The 15,000-nt window shown below is 42.9% G+C and overlaps 1 protein-coding gene across 1 annotated transcript in view; it reads right to left on the reverse strand.

Moving 5' to 3' along the window:
* The window catches only part of LOC134101737 (zeta-sarcoglycan), a 235,791-nt gene that overhangs the window by 45,126 nt on the left and 175,665 nt on the right, over positions 1-15,000 (reverse strand). The window contains exon 4 of the mRNA XM_062555511.1: positions 8,348-8,435. Within this exon, the coding sequence (XP_062411495.1) occupies positions 8,348-8,435 (88 nt within the window). The remainder of the gene's footprint in view (positions 1-8,347; positions 8,436-15,000) is intronic.

Genomic DNA, 15,000 nt, shown 5'->3' on the forward strand with positions numbered 1-15,000 from the left:
CTGGAGGGGTGAGGATGGAGGTATGCCTCTATGTGTGCTTCTGTAGGAGTGTGTTTGTATTTGTATGTTTCTTTCTTTTCTGACTGTACTTGTGTGTGTGCTTTCTGTATCAGTATGTGAGTATGTTTGTGTGTGTTTGCTTTTGAATGAGAGAGTGTGTGTGTGTGTGTTTACTGTGTGTGTGTGTGTGTGTGTGTGTTTACTGGCTTTTCAATGTGTGGTTATATCGAGTGTGATATAGTGTGCTGCTGTGTGCTCTATTCATGTTGGATACATCCTATATATCTTTTTCATGTTGGCGCTGTACTGTACTGTGTGTACATCCTGGGTCTTATACTGAACTGAAAGACTATTGAAAGAACATCTACTCGGATAGCAGAGGTGAGATATTTTCCCGAGGGCAAGAGGCACATGAGGATATGGGGTGGAGATCTTTGTTCTTTGCTCTTTCACACACACACGGTTCCTCTTTCACACACACAGTTTCTCTTTCACACACAGAGCTTCTCTCTCCTTCCTCCACACCTCTCTGTCTATCTCCTCACCTACAGGCGAGTGCTGAATGGGGGAGATATCAAACCGGACCGGACCGCTAGGAGATCCAATTTGAAACCAAATCTATTATCACTACTCTGCCCAAAGCAGATAAAATGGAGGATGTGCGACCTAATTTTTGTGAGAGAGTGAGAGTGTGAGAGAGAGAGAGTGTGTGTGTGTGTGTGTGTGTGTGTGAGAGAGAGAGAGAGAAAAAGAGAGAGAGAGAGAGAAAGAGAGAGGGAGAGAGAAGGTAGTAAGCGTGTTACAAACAAACAGGAAATATGAAGAAACCAAAATAAGTATGCAGGATTTATAAAGGGCTGGAAGGAGAGAAGACAACTCAGAACAACACTCTCGTCCACCTCGGGAACCTCTCTCTCTCTCTCTCTCTCTAGCCAGCCAGCCAGCCAAGGCCCTGCGGAGGGGCTTTCACCTGGCTGACCCCGGTCTTCCCAGACACCCGCGGGCTCCCCCATGACCCCCCCAGCCCACCACGGATCGGAGCGGGGTGGATTCTGGGTTACGAGAATCGAAAAAAAAATATTCTGTCTCTTCCTCCTTCCCTCCCCCTCTCAAAGGAGGAGTGGGAGCGCCCGGAGGCAGGTTACAAAAGGGAACATGGTAATGGACGAGGCCCCGGAGCCTGGCACATTTCCCCCGCCGCTGGGGTGCACTCCCGCTGCCTCTCCTGCTGGAAGACAACCAAGGGCCCGGGATGCCCTCGCTCCCCTCCCCGCCCCCACTCCCCGCTCTCACTCCCCGCCGCTCCCCAGCAGCTCCAGCAGACTGTGTCCACCTGCACCACCGCGCGCACGGGGCCTACTGTAGGCTGCCAGCCATGTTTTGCTGGGATCGGAGTCAAATCTATTATTGGGCCTGATTCATCATGTCTGCGCAGGGCCTCTTATGCCAATGCGAACTAGATTGTTCTGTGGCCTGTGCTAATGACATCTGACCTGACTGTACTAAAATCTTTGTCTTGAAGTGAGTGTGTCGGTCAGCTCCCTAAAATCTAATATAAAGATCTGAAAATGCAACGTAGGCCTATTGCCCCAATAAAAGGAGCATACTAATCTTCAGAATGTAGTTTTGTCAAAACGGATAACAGCAATGGCTGGTTTTGTATTAGCAGCCCAGTAGATGAACACAGACACTAAGCAGGCATGACAGGAAGAGGTCATCAGTGCACTATGTGCCATGTTACAGCGCTGGGCAGATGTGCAGACATGGCACCTAAAGCTGAGGGGACCCAGGGCCTCAGAGAGCACTAGCACTACCTCACACACACACCAGCAGCACTATGCTGCACACTACAGCACTGATACTGCACGCACCCCCCCCATCATCAGCACCACCTCACCAGCCACACACACACACACACACACACACACACACACACACACACACACACACACACACACACACATACCTTCAGCACCATCTTACCTGATACTGCACACACACACACACACACACACACACATACACACACACACACACATACCTTCAGCACCATCTTACCTGATACTGCACACACACACACACACACACACACCCATCATCAGCACCACCTTAACAGCCACACACACACACACACACATACACACACATACACTGTACCTTCAGCACCATCTTACCTGATACTGCACACACACACACACACACACACACACACACACACACCTTCAGCACCACCTCACCACACCACATGCTCCATCCCCATCACACTACCAGCCGACGTGCACTCACAATCCAGCGTCGCTTATAAAAACGTGCGCATTAGGATTCTTCCCATTCAAAGCCATGCTACCTATTGAAAAGGGAAATTAAACTATAGAGCCCTCTTGAATACATTCATAGCACACCATGGGCCAGCACTGTACAATAAACACTGCCCCCTTCACAGTCAATGTGTCTTCCTGTGAATGTGACTCTTGTGAAACCATTAGGGGATAATGGAAGGATTGGACATTGAAAGACATTGTGGCTCTTCACTCTAGATGGCCAAGGCTATTGTACTACAACTTCCCAGAGCACATGTCTAAGTCCTTGAAATGTTAGAAATGTCACAGACAAACTTTTTAAAAGCCTTGACACTTACAAATATAAATTACTGTAAGTACTAAATGGGAAAAAAAAATCAGGTTGCTACAGATCAGAGTACAATGACAAAATTGACTTTAGACCCAATACATAAATACAAAATAATTGTACAAGAAGCTTTTATTCTTCCGTGACATGATTTTCAACGTATTGTCACACAAATGACAATTTGAATAAAATACAACACAAGATTTTTGCATATATTGTTCATGAGTATTTGTGCCATCTCACATATTAATGCATGAACACATTTTTCTGGTTAAATATTTATTCGATCAATCCTGTTTGCATATGTTTGCAAACACTCCTGATGCACAAAATTAAAACCAACCCCTTGCAACAATCCATGTCATTGGGAGCTTGTACACTTGATTGATGAGATCACAGGGAGAGAGTGGGACCAATTTGATTGCATGTGCAACCAAAAGTCGGCCTTTGTTTGTCTCTGTCTTACTCTGTTAGAATGTAGAATGTAGAATGCAAATCTCTTTCCCACTTGTATTCTACATGAGTGCAGGAAAAGCATTATTTCTCTCTCTCTCTCACACACACACACACACAAACACCCACTTTCTCTTTTTGAAATGAATGTAATTTCTTGTCATTCCTTCACTTTCCACCTCTTACTCATAATCTAAACACTCCAGTGCCAGTGACTACATGAAGAGGGTTAAGTTACGGTGTTCTTAGAATCCTGGAAACGCACCTGCTCTTGGACGACCCATCCCTACTCTAGCTCTGGCCTGGCCAGACCCTATCATTGCGGCACTGAGAGCATTAATGATGTGCTGGTGCTCCTAAATGAGAATGTTAAGGGCACCTGTGCAGCCATGTAAAAAGTTCATCTGAAGCCCTGATTGAGGAAGAGGGCTTCTAAGATAAAACTGCTTAATGATGAAACTACATGCAAATCATCCAAATGAAAGGTAATTTCGTTCTTTGGACAAGCGTCTTCATCATTTAATCGTCTAATACATCTTTTGGAAGTAGAATGTAGCCCTAGTAGAGCCAGACGTTAGACAGGGGGCTGTGCTGATGATCTGGCCTCACTATAAAGTCCTGCTGACTTTTCTAGTGCTAACTCTACTGCTCAGGTGCCAGCGACGTTGCAGGTGTTTTTGTTTTGCATTGCCGCTCTACTGTAAGTCCAGCCCTGCTATGCCTAATTGAATGAATGACCTGATCATTTAGCTCTTAATGAACCAAATCAGACTTGCCAGTGAGGGCCTCCAGCCGCGCTCAACTAGTACGAGGGAGGAAGCCCCCAGAAGCCTCCGCAGAGAAATCATATCTGTCAGATAGGAGCCAGACGTACAGTAATAACTAACTAGAAGATGCTTCATCTCATTACAGCATCCTTTGACCCATACATTCAGTCTTTTGACTGAATACTTGTGGATTGATTGTGGACGGATTATTTGGAATCCAGCTTTCTCAGTAAATGGAGTAAATCTCACTTAATTTGGGTAATGCCAGTATAAATCCTGCTAATGAAATGTCTGTGTAATACATTAGGCAGTGATCTGAGTCACAGTCATTCTGATTTATGCCCTTTTCAATGGAGCTCATTTCTGATCAGCGCCACCTGTGTGTGTGTGTCATCTCTATCAGTGCTTTGGGGTTAAAAAGTGTCAGCCAGATGTAATGTAATGAAATGGTGCCACATTTTCAGTACCAGCGAGTGAATAAATTACATCTCTACTAATAAGCCAGAGACTTTGTATATTTTACATTGAAGTGAAGTAAGCAAGTGTGTATTGTGTACTGGATAATAGAGGGTAAATGCCAACATTCTGATTTTGAAGTGCCACTAATGAGTTTTTATTTATCAGTTGTTACATTTCCAAAATCAGTTCCATAAGTCGCCATAGTTGCTTTCACTGAAAGGCAAGACAAATTGAGTGGTAGCACTCCATTTGGGAGTGTTGTACTGCAGCTCTAATTTAGATCAGTGTCGTCAATTCATTGCCTTTGTATTGTCTCGAGTTATGTTTATAGTTTGCTACAGAGATCTGGAGTTCTAGCTAAAATGCTCTCTCGTGTTACCGTCGTACAAGGCATGGTCTGCTGTGATGTTGGGTATTAGAAACATACGGAATCTGTATTTTTATTCCAGCTATCAAAAGTGGCAAGTAACATCGACATCCAACAAGGGACATACTCAATCTCCACTGTATTTACTGTACAGTGGTGACAGACAATTGCATTTCTCAATTGCAGGGGGACTCTGAGAGCAATTCTTCCTTAGCGCCAATTTAAGAGCATACATTCATTACCATGGGTCAGGTCTCATCTATGAACCATTTCAATTGAAAATCATCAAATTGAATTGAAAAGTTTCAGGATGAACAGCATGCAATTGTAGAAACGTCAAGCGGCTGGTTGGTTATCTTTTTTTTTTTTTCTTGGTAATTTTCAGCTTTTTCAAAACAAAGGACCTTTATTTTTCTGTCAAAACAGGCATCATCAAAAGGAAAGGTCTCTAGGGGATCGTATTACTGTAGCAAGCAGCACCTGTGGTGTACACTGTGCCAGTTCTCGGCCTCCTACTGTATAGTCAGCATAGCATAGGCCTGATCTGAGTGCATGGGCCCATACAATTACGGCCATCTCTGATCTATAATGGGCTGTGATCAGTACTGGTAGGGCTATGGATCTTACAGCAGCCATCTCAGATGGGCACTCCTTCAGTGACATTCATTACATTACATTACATTACATTACATTACATTTGGCTGACGCTTTTTTTACCCAAAGCGACTTACAACATGGTAAACATTTTAAGCTTTTTAAAGCAATTCTAACAACAATTCTAGGAAACATTTAAAAAAGATAGAGTGCAGTAAGAATGAAGAAAAATAGAAAGTGACAACAATTTAGTGACATTTAAAAAGGTAGAGCGCAGTAGGAATAAGTGCATCAATGAGTGCAATTGTCTGGAGGGGAAATACGGCTGGGAATGACTGCCTCCTTCTTGTCCCTGTCAAGGATACCATGGTCGTGGAGACCTCTACAGGCACAATCAGGTGGTAAGTCAAGGATCAGCAAGACTAGTTATAAGTAGTGCTATGAGTGGAGATGTTTTCTGAAGAGTTGGGTCTTCAGAAGTCTTTTTGAAGATGAAGAGGGGTGTCCCTACTCTGGTACTGTAGGAACTGGTAGTGTGCTCCACCAACAAGGAACAACAGATGAAAAAAGATTGGATTGGCCTGAGCGTGCTGGCGGAAGAGCTAGACGCCGTTCGCGCGAGGAGCGCAACGATCGTGTAGTAGCATATGCCTGTATGAGGGCATTCAAGTAGGTGGGAGCATTTCATTTACTACAGTGAGATCTTCTCCCCTCTGATTCAGAGCAGAGAGAGCTGCTAGTGCTAACTGCTACTGAGAGAGCTGAGAGTGTTTGGTGCTAAAGAAAGCCCAGCCCAGCCCTTTGCCTTTGACTCATCATGACAATCACCATGTTCAAAAGCATCTTCAAGTGTGTCATATTGAGCTGGCAGCTGCCTAACGTGTAGCTGTTACTTCTTCTACAGTTCCTCCAACATGTTGAGCGTTTGAAACATATAGCGCTTTTAGCTAGCACATTTCAACTTAGCATTGCCTGACAATACAACTTATTTTGGTGTCATTTATGGTAATAATGGAGCAGTTGAATGATATGCATTTGCACACTTGCTTTTACATGATGCATAATCAGATGCTGTGGGCTGGGTTTACCCAGTCTGATATATAATAGCCCTACACTTAAATGTCTCGGGAAACAAAATGTAGCCTACTGCGGACAGCCTCAGCACTAGAATACCTAATGTGACTGATTACGTAAAGCTGATTGGAGATAAGTTAGCTCCTTGAGCAGCTCTAAAGTCATTATAGCTGGAGACATCATTAGCCTTTCAAAGTCCATTGCCCACAAGTGGTCTCCTATAAACCTGCATCTATGACATCCAATATGACATTGAATAACTCGGCCCAGGAGTGCAGAATTCAGGTTTTAATTAAATGCAGAGTATGCCTAAATAACAACTTATTAGACCACAACAAAACTCATGGACTTACATTATTAGAATATTGGGCAGGTGTCCTCACATTAGGATACCTAAAGGAGTATTTGCCTCACATCTCTATTACAACTATGCAAAGTTGCCTATATAAAGATATACATTAAAAGATTTAACATTCTAGTGTCAGACAAACGCAAACAGCAATGAGGTGGCCAAGCAGCCCAGCAGGGCATAGTTGTGATGGAAATGTGATTCTAGCACTGAGATCAAGCTTTATGCTTAGAAATTAGCCAATTATTAACTGAAATTGGGAAATTTGAAAAGTGGGTCTGGCAACAATTAAATGGGCTATTTTATTCAAACACCCTCGGAAATATGATCTAATTTTCTGCCACTGATTTTTACATTTTAAAACAGTCTTTTACATATTAAATGGTATGATGTAGCACTCTGAGATTAGCTGTGAATGTAAAGCGTGTTACAAATAAAGATTAGTTGATCATGATTGGCTTTATCATTATTATCATTGTTATATTAAAAAAATGATATCAGATATAAAATCGTCCATATCAAGGGCATTTAATGGAAGAAATCACAAAAATAATTTTTCAGTGTGTAGGCGTATTACTCCAGTGACAGATGAGGGGGTAATACATAATAATATAAAAGAAAGATTAATAATTAATATATGAAAAGGAAGAAACACAATGGGTTCCTATGCTGCTTGACTGTTTGGCCCACATAAAGGAATTGCACTGCCACATTTAGGTGCGCAAGCAGCATCACTGCTTGTCCCGTACCATCACTGCTGATTGGTTCCCAAAGAGAAGCTATGACACAATGAATGTCTACGTAGGGATCTAATTGGCCCTCAGTTATTGGGGGTAACTTGACCAAGTTATTATAATAATAGCAATTATCACATTATTGGGGTCTGAAAAAAAGGTTAGACCCTATAATGTAATAACATCCCATTAATGTAATAAAGATTATTACTATTATCATTATTTTTTTTTTATAGTTGCATTATTGGGAGGTTAATACATCAGATCTTATTACACTTTTGATGGAATTAAGAGGATATTATTACATTATTGAGAGTTATTACCTCCGCCAAGGAGGTTATGTTTTCATCGGGGACCGGCGTTTGTTTGTTTGTTTGTTTGTCTGTTTGTCTGTCTGTTTGTCTGTCTGTCTGTTAGCAAGATAACTCAAAAAGTAATGGATGAATTTCGCTGAAATTTTCTAGTTAAATTATTTCTAGTTACATTATAAGTATCTCCAGGGCTAAATGACTAAGTGCTCCAAATGTTCTCCAATCACTGCCCCAACTCAAAACAAATGATCTTCTATGACTTCTTGGCAGAAATACACTATAATATTTGGAATGTTTTCCAACAAGTGATGCTACTTTTACATAAATGATGGCGGCCCTGCATCCAGGTCATTGGTGCCTCCACAGAATGAGACCCAGCTGTACGGAAAGGTGAGTGGGGCAAATAATGGAAGATCCCCTCACCCACACATACCCACGCGCACACACACACACACACAATGCATGCTGCCTCTTCAAATGCCATGAAAACGGCACAAGCTGGCTCAGCCATGGTCTGCTTGCCTGACTGGTGTTTCCGAGGTTTTAGTGGTTGAGAATCTGTGTGTGTGAGTGTGTGAGTGTGGGAGCATTTCTCTGCACGTGGTACTTACCCACAGTGAGCTGTCCAGTCAGCTGGCCAATGTTATTACGCGCATTGACCGTCACGTTTCTGTCTGATTGCATGATAAGTGGGCTGTCCTGTGATTCGAAGAGAGAGGAAGAGAGAGAGAGAGAGGAAACAAAAGAAACAACAAAAGAAGGATTTAGAGATTTATAGAGATTTAGTGAGCATGGATGTGTGGAAAAGGTCCACCAGAGAGGATCCATCCAACGCATGAAAAAAGATGAGCATCACAGCGTGTGAGAGGACAGAGAAAGAATGACACAGAGAGGAGGAGAAAACAAGGCAAAGACACGACAGATTCAGTGTGTAATGAAATTACCAATTATAAAACAATATTAGCTGTGTGTGTGTGTGTGTGTGTGTGTGTGTGTATGAGCATGCACACTGAATATGTATAATTCTCTATCTGCTTTTTTCCTACAGTATATCAGAGTGCTGCAAATGTGAGTGTCGGACTTAAGTTATTGCTATGACTAAGCATTTATGCACCCTACAAAATATGCACAACTTCTGGGGAAAGTGTGCTTCTAGGCCATGCTCCCTCTCTCACAGTCATTCACTTACTCGCAGACACACACACACACACACACACACACACACACACACAGAGAGAGAAAGAGAGAGAGAGAGAGAGAGAAAGAGTCCCTGCTGAGTTTCTAGCACACGCTGTTCTCCACATTGCCTGCCCAGATGCATACTAACAAGACTCCTGCCGAAGTGGCGTTCAGCATAGATTATTTATCCATACGTCTGCATGTCCGTGCTTCTGTCTGTGTGTCTGTGTTTCTGACTGCCCAGTGTAAAGTTGTCCAGTAAGTGAAATCCTAACGGATGGGAAAATGATATTACATTGCGCTAACGTCGTAACTAATCTGTACTAACAAAGTTTCACTTTGTGTGAGTGATAGAGTGCAGATCCTCTTTTATTATCAGTGTTAATCTTATTCATTGTGCCTGCACTGTATCTGATGATGTACTTTTAACAGAGGCCAAAGGCCTACAAGATTATATTAAATGTGATACAAAATGTGATTGGCACAAATGTGGACAAAATCCATGTACCAGCTTGACAGATACAAATATGTACCCAAAGACAAATTTGTACACAGAGACGTACTGTAAACACAAACACACACACACACACACACACCCCAATACAGCAGTGTATAGTACGTTGATGGCATCTGCCCAGGCCTTTAGGGGGATGTTATTGAGAGGGCTGCCAGGTGTCGGGGTTGTTCCCTAAGGGCCTTGACTGCTCCGCTCCTCCTCTCCCCCTCCCCACCTGTTTACTCAGCAAAACTAATATTAGGCCCTTTCTGATGATGTCACCACAAAGGCACGGCTACGAGACCAAGGTTGGACAGGAGAGAGGAGAGGAGAGCACTGATCAAAGAGACCAACTTAAAATTCTCTGGGGTGTCTGATCTCACATTGACTGCACCACTCACGCTGCCTTTTTTTCCCCCCCTTGGCTCACATCGAGACAATTAGCTCCAAACGTGATTGGTCCACTGGCTGTCTTGAGCCTTTGATTGACAGGCGAGTCTTTGCTAATTCAATTCTGAATGACCGCTTTCATCTGAAATTGGTGAGTTGAAGCATCTGTCGATAGGTCACCTCCCCCTTGAAGAGCTCAATTTTCATGCAGTGAGCTACAGACGCGGTACATTCAGTCCACTAAGCAAACTTGAGATGAAAGCACATCACGGTGAGACTTCTCCAGATCAGACCGCTGAGATCAGTTCCGTCGGATGAATCCATTTCCTCTCCCGTACTTCATTTAATATGCCGCTGCAATGGCGTCAAGAACATAGTTCCCAAAAGCTGAAATTGAAATTACAGGTAAGTCAAATTATTTACTTCACCATGCCGCCGTTTCAACCTTTGACACATGACGTCGATCATCAAACGTCGATGACGTCGCTGAAGGCCGGCGAATGGCACGCGGTCTTTGAGCCTGGCCTTGGCGCGGTGTGAATGCCAGTCACGATCGCCGCTATGCCACAGAGGCTCAACAGTTACGTGAATGACACTGACCCACCACGTCCCTGCAGCTACAAATCAATGGCGCGTGAGCGGCGAGTATGGCCGCTGTCACTTCCAGTGGAGTGCTGTAATTGAAATCAGTCAGCCCCATGGACACGTCATGAGCGGAGCATGCACTGCATGGAGAGGACAGGTGCCTGGAATAGGCTGATCAGTGGACAAGGAATGTCCCCGGAGAGACTGGTGAAAACCATCTCCATATGATAGGTAGAGACATGTATGCTTGGGGCAGATTGTGCACGCAAGCGTGTGTGTGTGTGTGTGTGTGTGTGTGTGTGTATGTGTGTGTGTGTGTGTGTGCGCGCGAGTGTGTGTGTGACAGAGGTGGTTGGCAGCTTATTTTTAGAAGTGTGATGGCATGAATCGATCCCTTGCTCTTGTCTTGCCTCCGTCATACCCCCGGCAGGGTGAGGTGGCAAGCGCTCGGCTGTCTTTGTGCCGTTTCGGCCATAACTTTAAATAATTAATTTGGAGACTTGTCACTCTTCTGTCAGACTCTCATGCCAGAGCAGCCAATTACCTCGGACTCAAATTGGCTTTCAGAGCCTTACACCTCCTCTCCCTCCCTCCCTCTTCTCAAACCACCTCTCACTGCTGAGCTCAAGTCAAGGTCAACAAGCACTCTCCAACTGTCATCTGTATGGATAGGTGGGTGTATTAGAGATTGACTGAGGTTAAAAGGGGTCCACTGTCTACATACGGGTGTAACATGTATTTCAATGTCATCACAAGTACATGTCAATGCTGCTGCATGTCCATTTATTCTGAATACACGCACATTCTCCACTGAAAGAGTTGAGTACCGTGATTGGAATCCATATGCCAATGTACATGGCCTGACATTTCAGGGGGTTCATGCTTTGAGCTCTCTAAAGCATCTTGAGACTATTTCTATTGTTTATATATTGTTAGAATTTCATAGTTAAGCTATTGCTGTATTGGAGAGTTGCACTTACTTTGAACTAGGCTACCTTCAGTAATAAGTGATTTGTGTTTTTTTTTTTTGTTAAGATAAAATTCTTAAGTAAAAATGGTAACCTTTTTTCCCCCATTTTTGTTTGGAAATACAATTGACAATCATAAATAAATCTCTTATATCATTGGCAGGTGACCTTCTTTCTTCCATCATATCCATGCGCTGTATCATATGCCAGAGATCCAGCACGGTGTGTACTGCTCCAGAATCTTTGCTTTTAATTCATTCAGTCACTTCATTCTTTAAAAAAATCCTCTGGTAGCTCGGTGTTGCTAAGCCAAATTGGTGTTGCGTTAGCAACAGCAAGCAACACCATAGCGCTGCCCCTGCTCCTTTACCTGTGTCTGAAGGACATGTCTTTTCATCCCAGAATGACATATTCATTTGCAACTTGAAGAGGCAAACACAGACAGAGGGTAGAGAGGCCTTTCTTCACAAACTGCCTCTACAGTCAGTGGTGATGCACACCCCTCCCACTATCCCGATGATGTGTTTTGGTTCAAATCAAGAGCATACTAAGACTTGAAGATGTTGGTGTGTATGGTTCTCAAACTGGGAAGTGTGTCCAAATGCTTGAAGCAGCAGGGCCCTGTTTGGCCTAAACCTGGAGAACTAACCAGCAAACCCAGAGGATTTTCAAACATCAATAGCGCAGCGGTATACAGTATATTTGGTATCATGTCTGGACAGACATACAGTATATGTGGTGACATTTAGTTGTGTTGTGATTGCTGGTGAACTACAGTACATGTTGAAATATTTTGTAGTCATGATCACTTGAATCCGTTCATTATTTCAGTGTGGCTCTGTGAAAATGAATTAATTTGTAGTTAAAATACTGCATGTTCCATTTTTCCACAATAAGTGTCATTATTTTGCCTCTGAAATGGAAGTGCAATTAAAACACAATTCTTCACAGTGTGGGCATACAGTAGGTGACAACATCTTTCCCTTTTTTTTTAGCTGCACTTTTGTGAGTGTCTGTTGAAGTGAAAAATTATAGTCTATAATAACATAACTTAATTGGATATCAGGTCACCACAGCATAGATTGTAGGCGTTGTGCCATTATGTCAAAACAGTTGTTTCTTCACGTTCTGTTCAAATATATATGTAGCTAATATTTAAATGTTTTAAAAGTTTTCAAATATGGCAACTTTAACCAAAGTATTACAAAGCTGACACACTAAGCACCATATGAGATAATCCAATACAGTTTCCAAAAAGCTAACACACAATCAGTTTTAAAGGTAGCGTTTGAGCACATCGCTGTCTCTGTTCATCCCTGTTGAAGGAGCTCCAGTCAGTTAGTTAGTGAGAGGAGTGGAGGTAGCCTAGTGTTGCAGGCCGCTGAGAGAGAGCGCAGAAACGGTAGTCTCTCTCCAGCCCGCCACCTGCTCTTCATTATCCCATGTTTCATTGTTTTCTCTTGTTTAGTAAAGCGTGCCAGAGCCTTAATAAAGAACACCTGCCAGCGCCTAATTTTAGCAGCCCAGGGCTCTCCTCTCCAGCCACATTTCCAAACCAGTGAGGGCCTTTGTTCTGTTCACACTAATCACTGATATATTCTCTCTCGCGCGCTTTCTCTCTCTCTCTCTCTCTTCTCTCTCTCTCTCTCTCTCTCTCTCTCTCTCTCTCTCTCTCTCTCTCTCTGTTTCTGAATATCTATTATTTGTGTTTGAACAGAGTGTGGGTGTATTTAAATGTGTGTGTGTGTGTGTGTGTGTGTGTGTGTGTGTGTGTGTGTGCGTGTGTGCGTGCATGCATGCGTGTGCGTGTGTGTGTGTGCGCCTTTTTTTGCTTGATCATGGAGACACATATGTATGGTGCTCTTTCCATGGCAGTAATTAAGCAGAAGGAGGCCAGGATGTCACCTGGGCCTGGATTCAAAACCTTTTCTGCATCACTTTTCATTTGCCACCCCCATTATGATTGCAAACAAACGCCACCAGTAGAGGCTTCTGGGAACTGTTCAGTTTTGCAATTTGCACCAATCACAGCTCAACAGGGACCGAAGATTGTCCAGCTGTGCCAATAGACCTGGCTACTCTCGAATGTCATACCAACCTCTCTATGGCTCTGATACCAACCAGTCAGTAAATGTCACTGATTCGCTCACACACACCCTTTTCTGAGTAAAGCCAGTGGCTTGATTCAGTTGGACCTACTCTACACAGAGAAAAAACCTTTAAAATGGACATCTGTAAGCCAAGCAACAAGATAAACAGTATAATATGTGATTTATGTAAGAGTTACCTTTGTGTCAGAGGGATATAGTATAAAACTAAATACCTACTGAAACTGATTCATTGTAGAACTGTTGTCTATAGAGACAGTTTGCAGCAAGCTAGACCTCAAAATTTGCCTACTTTTTTACACCTACATTCACCTACTGTATATGTGGACTTACATTCTAAAATGTCTTTGCAGTCATACAGTATATACTGTACATAAGGTCAGATAGTCAGATATTACACTGAAGATGTCTCGCTGGCTAGTTAACAAGCTCACAGTCTTGCAGTGAAGTGAATGCTAAATGTTAGTTTACATCCATAGCCCACAACATCAGTATATTCCACTAAAATGTGTCTTTTGAACATTAATGTAAACATGTTTTTTTAAAACTGATGTACTTTGGAACCAAGTGTTTAGGGGTAACTGCTAGCTGTCTTTCATATTATTTTTTTCCTAGATTGATTTAGCTGGAAATGGGGTGTTGATAACATACTGTAGTAATGCAAAATTTCCAGATAATGCTCTGATGAATGGGTGACAACAGGATCTTCTCTTCCCTGAAGTCAATTAAATGGCTGTGGCAACAACCAACAACCAACAATTTTTTTCCATATATTTAAGTACAATGACAGAGAAAATCTCTGTTCACACCGTCACGTTCCAACAGCTTGGAGAATTAGGCAGACACTTACAACATCAGAGCCTGTTATTATCATAAAAGTCACGTCCTGGCTGAGCAAATGAAGGCCCCTAAGCCCCTTGCTAATGCATAGACGTCAATCTGCCAATAGATTCAGGGACTTTGATGGAGAAGCATACAGGAGATGCTGTTTTAAAGCAGAATTTAATTAGCAGATTAATAAGTAGTAGAAGGGGCGGGGGTGGATGAATGTGTGTTCTGTGGGTTGAGCTTATCAGTAGTTGAGCTCTGCCAGCTTCACAAGCAATACTAATGTAGAGGGGAAAGAAGCAGGGCCTTGCATGGAGGGCTCTGATGATTCAAGCATGTCTGCTGCTGACAGGAAAGCAGTGAACAAAAGAACACATGCACATCCAAGATAAATGACACTACAACAACAACAACAACAACATCCTCTGGTCCATTCAGCCCACTTCCTTTGAATGGAGTCAGTCAGGATATTCGCCAGTGACACTGGGTCTACCTTCTGTCGACTCTCTACACCTGGATGTGTACACAGAATCAGGAACAATCATCTGAGGTTGTTCCAGTAGACATTTTCTCAGTTGAATTAGGCAAGCAATAGCCTGGTATAACTAGACCATTAACTTCATTACTCTTTGTGAATAGGGGGAAGGCGTAAACGTTGCATTAACTTTGAAATCACTGGTTTATTCCAATTGCTTTAACAATTTCAATCT

The sequence above is a fragment of the Sardina pilchardus genome, chromosome 2, assembly GCF_963854185.1.
Source record: "Sardina pilchardus chromosome 2, fSarPil1.1, whole genome shotgun sequence".
Taxonomy (NCBI): Eukaryota; Metazoa; Chordata; class Actinopteri; order Clupeiformes; family Clupeidae; genus Sardina; species Sardina pilchardus.